The sequence below is a fragment of the Periophthalmus magnuspinnatus genome, chromosome 21, assembly GCF_009829125.3.
Source record: "Periophthalmus magnuspinnatus isolate fPerMag1 chromosome 21, fPerMag1.2.pri, whole genome shotgun sequence".
NCBI lineage: Eukaryota > Metazoa > Chordata > Actinopteri > Gobiiformes > Gobiidae > Periophthalmus > Periophthalmus magnuspinnatus.
Window position 1 is genome coordinate 16,904,026 of NC_047146.1, and position 13,272 is coordinate 16,917,297.

Genomic DNA, 13,272 nt, shown 5'->3' on the forward strand with positions numbered 1-13,272 from the left:
TATTGCTTGCTGTGATGACATAGTCCCCAGTGTTTTCTTCTGCTAGCATACTTGATAGCAATTGTGGAAGAGGTAGGGGTGGTAGTGATGGAAACCACTTCTGAGTTCTTAAACTCTCGACCTCCCTTGGACCAAGCAGAAGAGGGTGGAGGTTTACCAACAATCTTGGAAGCAGTAATCACAATTGTATCTCCTGCCCTGACGGATACCCCATCCTTCATTTCTGGATCGATTGTGATGGTTGGTGGCTCTGTAGGGGGTGAATTGAAATTTCAATGTACAGGCATTTTCAAGTGTTATTTATATCAGATAGCACATTATTTAGTTTGGTATGATTAACCTACCATACTCATCCTTGCATGTCAAAGACTCCGTTGGCTCTGATGGTACACTAATTGCTCCAGCAGCATTCTTAGCCCTGATCCTGAACTGGTATTGTGATCCCTCAGTGAGATCAGTTACGGTAAACGCACAACCTTGAATGTTAACATGATTGGCCTTCATCCAACCCTTTCCACCAGACTCAAGCTTCTCCACCATGTAGCCAGTCACCTTGTAGCCTCCATCATATTTGGGAGGAGTCCAGATCAGAGTGACAGTGCTGCGGGTGATGTTAATAACTTCAGGTTTTCCAGGAGGATCTGAGATAACAGAGGTACAGATTACCAAATTCATCCTGCCATGTTTAAGACATTGTAATTAATAACTAATTACTTACCAATAGGATCCAAGGCAACAACTGCCTCTGTCACCTTGCTTGCCTTTCCAATGCCAGCCATATTCATAGCCATCACTCTGAACTCATACTCTAGACCTTCAATAAGGCCAGTGACTCTGCACTCCTTCACTCTCAAAGGAGTTTTACTGGCCCGTTTCCACATTAAACTGTTTCTTTCCTTGAATTCCACATGATAGCCTGATGGGAGAAATTGGATCAGCAAATAGACCTAATTTGCATATGCGGTTAAGTTCAGGATGTTACCAGTTATTGGGGAGCCACCAGTGTCTTTTGGATCTGTCCAGCTCAGAATAGCAGACTCATGACGAATGCTCAAAATCTCTGGCGGCGCAGGGGCCTCAGGCACATCTATTTGTATAAAAATATCATAATATATTTATACATGAAAAGCAAATTAAGTATGAAGAAAAACTGACAGGCACAGTACTTACTAAATGGATGCTGAGCAATGACAGGTTCTGACCTCAGGTATTCTCCAACCCCATACTTGTTTTCAGCAAACACTCTGAAAATGTACTCAATGCCATCATGCAAGCGGAGCACCCTCATAGTTGTCTTCTGGATGGCTGAAGCCACTGTAGCCCACTTGTTATCGGTTGTTCTTCTCTTCTCAACAATATAGTTGGACACCTCAGCTCCACCGTCATCTTTAGGTGGTGCCCATTCCAGTGTTATAGCATCTGCTGTAATTTCATCAAACTTAATGGGACCAGTGCAGATACCAGGTTTTCCAACTACCTTGAGTTGAAATTTGCAGTCTTTAGTGCCAGCGCTGTTTTTTACATTAATGGTGTATGTGTCAGCATCTCCTCTCTGACAGTCCCTGATAAGCAAAGTAGTTACGCCTGGGGAAGCCTCGACACACATGCGTCCGGTGTCTCCAATGCCAACATCTCCTTTCTTCCAGGTGGCAGTTGGTTGAGGAATGCCAATTAGAGGGATGTTAATACGTGTGGTGCTGCCCTCCTTAACCACATAGCAGCCATCATGCAGATTGCTCAAGTTACAGTCAGGAAGAACTAAAACAGAAAAATATACAAATAAATGAAGATTTTTATTAAAACAGAACCAATATAAGTGCAGGGTTTGTTTTCTCACCAAACTGATCTTTGGCAACAACAGTTAGTTCAGTGGGTGGTCCTTCTCCTGATTCATTGAGAGCCTTGACTCTAAATAAGTACTCCTTGCCTTCAGACAGCTCACTAATGCTGTGCGAGGTGTTTTTGCCTTTCAAGATCTGCTTCCATTTGTCCTCGCCTTCACTTTGCTCCAAGATGTAAGCAGTGACAAAGCTGCCACCATCACTGATGGGCTTTTTCCATCCCAGTGTGATTGAATTCTTGGTCGTCTTTGTGTCTTTGAACTCACTAACTGGACCAGGTCTCTCTGTGGTGGAAAGAAATTAAACTCAATTAAATTTATTTATAGTGAAACAATTTTTTTTTATATACAAAAGTATACTGTGCCCTTTACCTGATGCCCGAATACTTCCTGGTGTTTCAATGCCCTCTCCAATTCCATAGGCATTCTCAGCCAGTACTCTAAAGCAGTACGCTTGTCCTGGCTCCAAGTTCATAATCCTAAAGGAGGGCTTAGGGCAGTCTGCTGCCACACAGGTCCACGCTTTTCTCTCAGCAAGACGCTTTTCCACAATGTAATTTTTAACTAGGCCTCCACCATCAATAAGAGGAGCATCCCAGGTGATCCAGGCATGAGTTCTGGATGTCTCCTTCACAATAAGATTTGTAGGTGGTCCAGGAGAATCTGAACATTAAGATGTTTATAGTTTTAGTAATTTAAGGCTACAGAAAATGTTATATTGTCTATGTTTATGCATGCTTTTCCTGTAAAGACTTACCATTGACCTTTACAACAATGGTGAAACTCTTTGTTCCACTGCTGTTTTCCAGAGTCAGAACATATTTGCCAGCATCATATCTGTTCACGTCTTCAATCATGAGCAGTGTGTCCCACTCTGATGTCTTGATAAGCACACCACGTCTCTCTTTAAGGTTAGCGTCTACCTTGGACCAAGTCACCTTTGGGGCTGGGCGACCCCTAAGAGGCACATACAACCTCATTGTGACACCAGCACGGAGAACCAGGCCTTTCCTTAAGTCAGCATCCAGCTCAGCATCAGGAGCAACTAAAAAAGAAACAGGCAATTTATTATTCAAGGGTATTGTAGGGCATTTGACCAGGCAACGTCAAAAAAGCAAAAAAAAAAACCCAAAAACAACACATACTCAGAATATCCTTTGGCATGTGATTTCCGGGGACATCACTTGGCTCACTGTTGCCAATCTTGTTAACAGCGATCACTCTGAATTGATATTCTGTGTTGTCCATCAGACCTGTCACCACAAACTTTGTAGCCTGAAGCTTTTTAGGAACATTGCATTTATTCCACTCTTCTGCATCAACCCTCTTACACTCCACTAAATAACCAATAATCTCACAGCCTCCATCGTAAGCTGGCTTGGTCCAACTAAGACTGATAGAGCTCTTAGTGGAGTCTACTACTTTAGGGAAGGCAGGTGGACCAGGAGGATCTATAGTAAAGAGACACTGTGTTAAAATTGTTAACATATAACATAGACAGAAATAGATATTTGAAATGTATAAATACTCACAGACTGGGTCGACTGCAAGGGCAGCATTTGATGCATCACTGGGTTTGCCTAGACCAGCCTTGTTAATGGCAATAACTCTAAATTCATACTCAGAGCCTTCAGTCAGCTGAGCAGCTTTGATAGTCCTGTCAATCACTGGGCGACGGTTAACCTTAGCCCAGGTGAGCTCAGTGGCTTCACGTTTTTCAACCAAGTATCCAAGAATGGCGGCTTTGCCATCATTTGCTGGTGCTTTCCAGCTAACTGTCATGGAGTCCTTGGTAATGTTGGTAATGACAGGTGGCTCACAAGGACCAGGAACATCTAAAATGTATAACAAAGAGGGATGGGTGTAAACAAATATGCATATATGTGTACAAATATATTAAATGTATTATCAGCAATGTACCATAGGGATTTTTCACCATGACGCCATCAGTCATAATGGGCTCTCCGACTCCATATTGGTTTTCAGCACTGACTCTGAACTGATACTCATGTCCTTCAATCAGTTTCTCCACGGAGCAGTCAGTGTTGTGACCATGAATATTGGAAGTAACAAGAGCCCAATTGGCCCTGCTGGTCTCACGCTTCTCAATGATGTAGTTGGTAATCTCAGAACCGCCATCTGCCTTTGGTGGCTCCCAGCGTATTTTGACGCGGTCAGCAAACACCTTTGCAATTTTCACTGAAGCTGGAGGACCTGGTTTGTCTGCAAAGGTGGCAGATATTATTGTTTACAATTATCCATTTTTTTTTAACAACATTTATGAATAAAACTAGGTTTTAGGTAGAACTGCTTACCAAGAACTTTGACCTTGATAGTGGCATACTTAGAACCATTTGGATTTTCTGCTGTAATGGTATAGTCTCCAGATTCCTTTCTGGTGACTGAGTACAGCTCAAGCAGGTGAACATGCTTCACTTGCTTCATCTTCATTCCCTCCGCAAGGACAAGAGGTGCACCATCTCTCTTCCAGCTCACCTTGGGCAAGGGTTTACCAAACACTTCTGCATCCAAGAATACATTCTCACCTGCTTTTACGATGATCAAGTTTTTCATGTTGACACCCAACTCAACACGAGGAGGAACTGCACAGAAAAAAAGACATATCTTGATTACTGCATGCCTTATAATAAAAGTTGAACATTCAGCAATTTTGCTTATTCTTACCATTCTCTGCAATGACTGGAATAGGATCTGAGAGTTCAGATGGCATGCTAATGTTGATGGCAGTCTTAGCAATAACTCTAAACTGATACTGCTGGCCTTCCTCCAAGCCTGTTACCACATAGCTCTCAGTCTGGATGTTCATGCAGTTTGCATTGCAGCGTGTCCATTTCTCTTCTGGAAGCTTTGTATACTCTACAAAGTATCCAATCAACTTGCTACCACCATCATGTTTAGGTCTGCTCCAGACCAGTGATACTGAGCTCTTGGTCACATCCATGGGCTCAGGTTTACCAGGTGGATCTGAGGGTAGAGAAAAGGATAAATTGTAAGACATAAAGCACGTTGTTCAAGTCAGTATAAAACATGTGAAATTTGTTTGCTCACCAACTGCAGTTCTGGCAGTAATAAAATCTGTCTGTTTGCAAGGTTTGCCCTGTCCAGCAATGTTGAGTGCAGAAACCCTAAAGCTGTACTCCAATCCATCCATCAAGCCAGTGCAAGTATACTGAGTGGCTTTGACCACAGACTCATTAGCCTTCACCCAAAGAATGCTGTTCCTTTCCTTTTTCTCAATACAGTATCCCATAATTGGACTGCCGCCATCGCTGCTAGGACGCTCCCATGACAGAATGACAAAGTCCTTATTGATCTTGTTGATCTGCAAATTCAATGGCTCACTGGGGGGATCTGAAAGAAACAAATATCACTCAACTTTAGGCACCATAAAAAACGTGAAGGTATAAATGTATTTTAAGACTGACCAAATGGATATCTAGCAATGATCCTCTCAGAATAGATAGGCTCAGAAATGCCAAATCTATTCTCGGCACGGACTCTGAAACCATACTCCTTGCCAGGAGTCAACTTAGTCATTTTGAACTCGGTTTTGGTGCAGGAGGTGGACACTGTCACCCAGTCACCCTGGCTTACATCACACTTCTCAACAATGTAGTTAGTGATGTTGCTGCCACCATCTTCCTCTGGTGAGTTCCACTGCAGTGTGCAGGCATCAATATCACGCTCAATGATTGCCAGGGGACCCTCCGGTGGACCAGGCAAGTCTGCATAGAAGGACAGGGGTCAATTGAAGGAACAATATATTTTAATCATGTGTATATTAAAAATTAAGACTGACCCATGACAATGACTCTGAGAATCTGGTTTATTTTGGAAGTGCTGTTTTCAGCTGACAGGCTGTAGTAGCCACTGTCTTGTCGTGTCACATTTTTGATGATGAGTGCGCATGTTGTCAGTGTCTTTATAACTTGCAGACGATCTGAAGTTAGAACATCTTCATTGCCCTGCTTCCACTTGCAGAATGGAGCAGGTTTTCCTGCAACAATGGCTTCAACCACCATTTTAGATCCAGCTCTAACAGTGACAATGTCAGGCATGATTATCTTTGGGGCCACTGAGAAAAGAAGAATATTGAAAATTACTAAATATTATAGATAATATTTTTTAAAAGCTGTGGCATAATACTTACTGAGCTGCTCTTTGACCTCAAACACTCCCTCTGCTTCTCTAGCCAAGCTTACTCCCACTGCATTCCTAGCTGCCACTCTAAACTTGTATTTGGTTCCTTCTTTCAGGCCAACCACCACAATTGTCAGATCTTTGACCACTGAGTAGGGTGTCCACTTGTCCTCAGGAGCGCCCTCTTCCTGGTATTCTACCACATAACCATTGATCTTTGATCCTCCATCTCTAAGAGGCTTCAGCCATCCAAGTGTGGCGCTGTTCTTAGTTATCTCCAGTACATCCATCTTCTTTGGAGGATCCGGCTCACCTGTACAGTGGGCAAAGGTTAGATAAGAACATAATAGGTTTCAATTTAACACCTGAAGTGTACTTGAAGACTTACTCATGGGATCAACAGCCAAGTAGGACTTTGGTGAGTCTTGAGGAACACCAATGCCATATTTATTGCATGCCATAACCCTGAAGTAGTACTCAATCCCAGGTGTCATGTTGGTAACTTTAAAACTAGTCTTCTTGTGGTCCTCAGTACATTTGGTCCAAGTCTTCCTGTCAACTTCACGCTTCTCAACAATGTAATTAGTGATGGGACTTCCACCGTCATTCTCTGGTGGCAGCCAGGACAACTGTGCAGTGGTCTTTGTGACATCAGTAGCCTCAAAACCACCAACAGGTCCAGGTGTATCTTTAAAACACAAACATGTAAGAATTAAGATTTACATGTTTGATTTATTACATCTGCATGATTTGATTTATTAAAACATGTATGTTTTGGAGGTAACTTTTACCATATTATAAGACTTACCAAGTACTTTGACACGAACAAACACTGCCTTCTCTCCAGCTGAGTTTGACAGTGTCAGAGAGTATTTTCCTGAGTCTTCTCTTGTGCTTTCAGGAATGACCAGGAAGGACATGGTGTCTACCTGATCCACATGACCTCTGCGTACCACATTATCCACACCCATGCGCTTCCATGTGACTTTAGGAGCAGGTCTACCTCTGATTACAGCAAAAAGCCTGATTGGGCATCCAGCTCTGACAGCCAAGCCTTTCCTTAGGCTTGCATCCAAGTCAATCTCTGGGGCCTCTGTAATCATACAAACAGTACACTGTAAATGATTAGCACATGCTTGAGGAGTTTTAACAGATCACTGAAACTTAATACTTGCCCAGGACTTCCTTGGGAGAAACAGCCTCTTTTAGGTACGCATGCCGTCCCCACCCCACCTGGTTCTGTGCCGAGACTTTGAACTCATACTCCTGTTTCTCATCTAGCTGACTGATAGTAAATTCAGTGAGAACCAGTGGGCCATGGGTATCGATCCTCTTCCAGCCTTCTGTGGGTTTCTCTGGGTCAACCTCACTCTTCAGTCTCATATCAAGGCTGTAGTTGATAATGGGTGCTCCACCATCATAGACAGGTTTGGACCAACCTAGAGTGATGGAGGTCTTGGTGCTGTCAGCCACTTTGAGTCCAGCAGGAGGGCCAGGGGGCTCTGAAAATTAAAATAATAACCTCAATTATGAAGAATCAGGTTAAAAAATGTACCTTAATTAGGTATAAACAGATTGCAAACTCACCAATGGGATCTTTGGCAGCAACAGGTCTGCAGGGTTTGCTTGGCTCACCCAGGCCAACTTCATTCTCAGCCTTCACCCTGAACTGGTACTCATGGTTGGGGATCAGGTTAGTTACTTTCATACGCCTCTCAGAAATAGGACTCTTGTTGCATGGCACCCAGCGTACTGCCCTCTTTTCCTTCCTCTCCAGGATATAACCAGTGATGGACTTTCCACCATCGTTCTCTGGAGGAGCCCATACCACTGTCATTTCCTCTTTGCTCACCTTAAGAGAACAGAAACCATGGAATTACTGAATGAGCACAAATGGTGTAGAAATATTTGATTTGATTTAAAGATCTAATTGCAAAAAAGTTTACCTTGGTGACCTCTGGGGGTTCAGGAGGTCCAGGCTTACTGAACTGAGTCCTGACCGTCACGGGTTTGGTCTCCAAAGCCGGGCCAGTTCCCATCTTATTCTCAGCCCTCACTCTGAATATGTACTCATTGCCTTCAACCAGACGGATAATATTGCAATAGGGTGTGACCACAGAGGCAGAATATGTGGACCAGACCATTCTTCTGGTCTCACATTTCTCCACAATGTAGCTGTCCACCTCACAGCCTCCATCATCCTCGGGTCCATCCCAAACCACTCTGCACTTGTCTGGTCCAATGCCAGTGACTCTGAGGTTCCTGACAGGTCCGGGAATGTCCAGCACGTTCACATTGGCATAAGCGGTGAAGGTACCGGCGGGGTTGGTGGCCGTGATGACATACTTTCCAGTGTCGGTGCGTCTGGACTTGGTCAGAAGGAACTTGGAGTAGTCAGCTCCAGTCTCGTAGCTCATTCTGGGGTTGTCGCCCACAGCCTTATCCTTTACCCATTTGACTTCAGGTTGGGGTTTGCCTCTCAAGCCGGCCTCAATTCTGACGGACTCACCAGCCTTCACAGTCAGGGTTCCAGACAGCTTCAGATCAATGACAGGCTTCTGGATCTCCTCCTTCACCAAAATGTTGTCAAGTTTCACCCAACCACTCTCACCTCCTTCACCAACAGTTTGCACCCTGGAACAATTAAACACAGTTTAAGAATAAAATAACATGCTATTTCAAGAGATTTGTATTGGGTAGTATAGAGACAATTTGCACTACACTTCTAAACCTTACTTATATACTTTATATTTCTGTGACAATGTGTAAATATGTATTATTAATATAAATATTTTGAAAAGAAAATCTATGCAACTTACCTGAAGCTGTAGGTCTGGTTTTCAGCACGATTATCTGCTAGGAAGAAGGTATCAGTGAGGATGCCGGTATTGAGTTTTTCCCATTCTTCAGCATTAGCAGCTTTGCACTCAAGATTGTACGAGATGTTAGGGCTTCCACCATCATAGTCAGGCTTCCTCCATCTAAGATAGACATGGTTTTTACCAATGTCTGTGACTCTGAAGTTCTCAGGCTCCCCAGGCTTTTGCAGGGGGTCAGCAGCCAGAAGTGCAGTCTTGGTCTCAGTAGTGGGTCCAAGTCCAACCTTGTTAGCAGCACAAACACGGAACAAGTACTCGTGGCCCTCCATAAGCTTGGCTTTGATCTTGCGATTAGTGCAGCAGGAAGAGACCATGGACCACATGCTAATGCTGGGCTCACGGCACTCCACAATATAGTGTGTGATCTCAGAGCCTCCGTTGTCTTGAGGGGCCTCCCAATTAATCATGCAGGAGTTTTTCGTGACATAGGTCATGTGGAGGTTTTGGCAGTGGCTGGGTCTATCCAGGACATTGACAGTAATTGTGCAGGATGCTTCACCGCCTTCATTTGAAGCCTTCAGAGTGTATTTTCCATGATCATTCCTTGTAGCTTCCTTAATCCTAATGTGAGCCACAGGCAGATTTTGGGTGATGGTTACACGTTTGCTGTTTTCCAGGATTGTGTCTTCCTTGCACCACAAGACTTCTGGATCAGGGCGAGCCTTGATGTAGCCTGTGATGTTAATGTTGTGTCCAACACGCACAGTGACACGCTCACGACATGTATCGTCCATCTCAATCTCTGGAGGAATGAGGATATCCTGAGCTGTGATGGACTCTGGGATCTCTCTAGCTTCTCCATCTCCGATCATGTTTGATGCAAACACTCTGAATCTGTATGTCACGCCTTCCTCCAGGCCCTTCACTTTATATGCACAGGGCTTAATTAAGTCATCCAAGTTGACCTTCTTCCAGTCTTCAGTGTCAGCCTTCTTCATTTCCACTGTGTAGCCTAAAATTGGACTGCCCTCCATCTTTGGAAGGTTTCATCCAAACAAGGTCAGCAGTCGATTTGCTTGTAGTCTTTAACCTTTGGGGTTGATAGGAGGGCTTGGGACAGTAATGGGTCTACAGGGTACACAAGGGTCAGAAATAGGAGATGGCCCGCTGTAGCCTGCAACATTCTCTGCAAACACTCTGAACTCATATTGATTGCCCTCAAACAAACCCAGGACTCTCAACCTAAGATCCTTGTGAGGTATCTTGTTCACACGGATCCACTTTCCGCCCTTGTGTCTGCGCTCAATGATGTAACCGTGAATTGGGCTACCACCATCTGCCAGAGGCATGGTCCACCCTAAAGTGACAGCATCCTCAGCCACATCAGATACATGGGGTTTACCTGGGGGGCTAGGGGGCATGAAGGTGTGCTCAGCCACTGTGGGTTTGCTCTCTAGTGGAGCACCAATACCCATTTTGTTCTCAGCCCGAATGCGGACCACATACTCTGCTCCCTTTTGCAGACGGGTAATATTGAGTTGAGTGGCCAGACTGCCAGAACTCACACCTCCCCATGTCTCCTTGTTGGACTCCCTCTTCTCTACAATGTAACCAGTGACTGGACTGCCACCGTCATCTTTGGGTGGACGCCATTCAATCATCATAGCATCAGGAGAGACCTCTAGGAATGTTAACCAGGTCCAAATAGGAGCGGCTGGAACATCCAAAACAGTCACGTTTAGGGCTGCGGTCTTTGTTCCAGCTGGATTGGACACAGTGAGCAGGTAGGTGCCAGTGTGGTTTCTGGTGCATTCATTAATGGTGAGCACAGTGGAGAAGTTATCAGTGTCGATCTTGATGTTGCCCTGGCTTGTGATCTCCTCGCCTTCAATGGTCCACTTGGCAGTGGGAACAGGGATACCTCTCATGATGGCAGGCAGCCTGATAGTGGTGCCAGCCTTCACAATGATACCCTCAGTGAGCTTCACATCCACCTCCAGAATGGGTGGCACTAAAATACAAAAGCAAAGTGAATGTCAATTACACAATATTTATTATCTCAAACCTCACTTAAAAGACAGGTACTCTGCGTTCTGTAATATCTCACCCAGTTTTTCCTGGCAGAGGATTGGCACAGTGGTATCAGGTCTGCTGAGGCCAATAGCATTCTCCGCCCTGACCCTGAAGCGGTAGGTCTTTCCTTCCTCAAGGCCAGTCACATGAGTCTCAGGGATGCTTACAGTCTTCCACTCATCCCATTCCTTTCACCCTCTTCCTGATATTCTACAAAGAAGCCGGTGATTTCACTGCCTCCATTACGGTCGGGCCAGTTCCACTCCAGCCACACCTCTGTCTTATCAACATCAACATGGTGCAGATCTTTAGGAGGACCAGGAGGGACTGTAGAGTGAAAAGGTTAAATTGTGTTGATGAGGATACATATTCTTAAGATTCTTAAGCTGTATATTGAAATAGATATGTGTAATACACAGAGGTATAAAGTTTTTACTCACACAATGGGTTCATGGCTTTGATGGCCTTTGGTGTCTCCACATATTCACTGCGTCCATACTGGTTCTCCGCAGCCACTCTGAATGTGTATGAAGTGCCTTCCATCAGATGTTTGATCATCATGCTGCGCTTCTTGGAGGTGGAGCAGACAGGGACCCACTGGGTGGAGGCTGTATCTTTCTTCTCCACAACAAAGTTGGTGATACGAGCACCACCATTGTCCTCAGGGTCTTTCCAGGATAAGTAAGCAGAATCACACCTAACATCTGACACACGCAAGTGCTGGATGGGGCCAGGTTTGTCTAAAGACAACATCAAAAAGGTACATGAGTAAACCTTTTTTATCACCAGAATGAAGAGAATTTAAAGTGGTGGTAGTTCATTGAAAGCACAGTACAATTATTTTAGATTTACAAGCTTACCAAGAACCAGTACAGTGCATGTAACAGTCTTTGATCCAGCAGGGTTCTCCACTGTGAGAGTATAATCTCCACAATCATCACGGTTACAGAACCTCATCTCCAGCTTGGTGCCAGTCTGGTTAGTCTCAATGTCTGCTCTGGTGGGCACTTCAGCCTCATTCTTCTTCCAAGTGACAGTGGGGAATGGAACACCTTTGATTTCAGCTATGAGACTAATGTGTGTGCCAGCCATGGCCTTCACCTCTCGGGTCATACCAGCATCTAGAATCAACTCTGGGGGCTCTGAAGGGGCAAAGAACGACACTGTTAGTTTTGTTGCATTTTTACACACATTCAGTTTTATGCTTATCGCTTACCAAGTCTGTCCTGGACTCTGATTGGTTCCTTGACACTAGCTGGGTCGGACTCACCGGCAGCATTTACGGCCATAACTCTAAACCGATACAGAGCTCCATCATCTAGGTTGATTACCTTGAACTTAGTACCCTGGCAAGAATCAGGAGTTTGATTGACCTGAAGACAACAACAAAAAAATGGTCAAGCAAAGAAAGAAATACATGTATTCTGTGTATAATATTTAGTTAACCACCTTCTGCCACTCCTCTTCTCCAGCTTTCTGGAACTCTAGCAGATATCCAAAGATCTTTCCACGGCCGGTGTCCTTAGGTGGTTCCCAGGCCAGAGTGACAGATTCTTTAGTGAAATCTATGCAGTGAACATTCACTGGTGGGCTGGGTTTAACTGTGGTAAACAAATACTCATTTAGTAATGTTGCAGCAGGAATTTAAAATGTATTTTTACTATTACAGACTGACTCACCAATGGGATCTTTGGCGAAGACTGGTTTGGATGGTGGGCTCGGGTCACCAGCTCCCACCACATTCTCTGCGCTAACTCTGAACTCATACTCACAGCCCTGCAACAGGTCAGTCACCCAGTACTCAACCTTAGGGTGGATCCTCTCTGTGTTACAACGAACCCATCTGAAAAAACAATCAAACGTAATGTCTGTGTAATCCCTCAGTTGTCCAGGCCAAATTGTCCAGTTGACAGATTTAAAACTTCATCTTTTGCTAATCAAATGTAATGTAAATTCCATTTAGCAAAAATGCACAACTACTGTAAAATATGTTTTGTCATTCAGTACCTGTTGGCCATGGTTTCTTTTCTCTCCACAATGTAGCCAGAGATTGGTTTTCCTCCATCTGCGGGAGGTTCCCAGCTAACAAGAGCAGAATCATGATAGACCTCCTTCACAGTGGGCTGTTTGGGGGCGTCAGGCACCTCTGCAATGGGAAGGAGAATGATATTTGTGAGACACTCTTGCATTGCATATGTTTAAGAGGCATGTGAACCCTTCATATAATAGAGGACTCACTAAAAATGTCTCTGGCCTTGGTCTCAGCGGAAAGTAGAGGATCGCTGACACCATAGATGTTCTGAGCCATGATTCTGATGATGTACTCTCGACCTTCAATCAGCTTAGGCACCTAAATTTGAAATTACAATTATTCATAGA

The 13,272-nt window shown here is 44.3% G+C and overlaps 1 protein-coding gene across 1 annotated transcript in view; it reads right to left on the reverse strand.

The window, feature by feature from the left end:
• The window catches only part of ttn.2 (titin, tandem duplicate 2), a 191,715-nt gene that overhangs the window by 43,070 nt on the left and 135,373 nt on the right, over positions 1–13,272 (reverse strand). Inside the window, 35 exon segments of the mRNA XM_055230344.1 lie at positions 2–34; positions 36–250; positions 345–641; positions 719–916; positions 983–1,087; positions 1,171–1,758; positions 1,838–2,125; positions 2,213–2,503; positions 2,598–2,885; positions 2,986–3,291; positions 3,373–3,675; positions 3,761–4,063; positions 4,156–4,443; positions 4,526–4,825; positions 4,910–5,212; positions 5,287–5,586; positions 5,661–5,936; positions 6,012–6,314; positions 6,390–6,689; positions 6,810–7,094; positions 7,177–7,503; positions 7,589–7,853; positions 7,948–8,635; positions 8,821–9,848; positions 9,850–9,909; positions 9,912–10,831; positions 10,928–11,086; positions 11,089–11,220; positions 11,334–11,633; positions 11,754–12,035; positions 12,110–12,266; positions 12,343–12,494; positions 12,573–12,736; positions 12,901–13,039; positions 13,132–13,243. Coding sequence (XP_055086319.1) covers positions 2–34; positions 36–250; positions 345–641; positions 719–916; positions 983–1,087; positions 1,171–1,758; positions 1,838–2,125; positions 2,213–2,503; positions 2,598–2,885; positions 2,986–3,291; positions 3,373–3,675; positions 3,761–4,063; positions 4,156–4,443; positions 4,526–4,825; positions 4,910–5,212; positions 5,287–5,586; positions 5,661–5,936; positions 6,012–6,314; positions 6,390–6,689; positions 6,810–7,094; positions 7,177–7,503; positions 7,589–7,853; positions 7,948–8,635; positions 8,821–9,848; positions 9,850–9,909; positions 9,912–10,831; positions 10,928–11,086; positions 11,089–11,220; positions 11,334–11,633; positions 11,754–12,035; positions 12,110–12,266; positions 12,343–12,494; positions 12,573–12,736; positions 12,901–13,039; positions 13,132–13,243 — 10,455 coding nt within the window.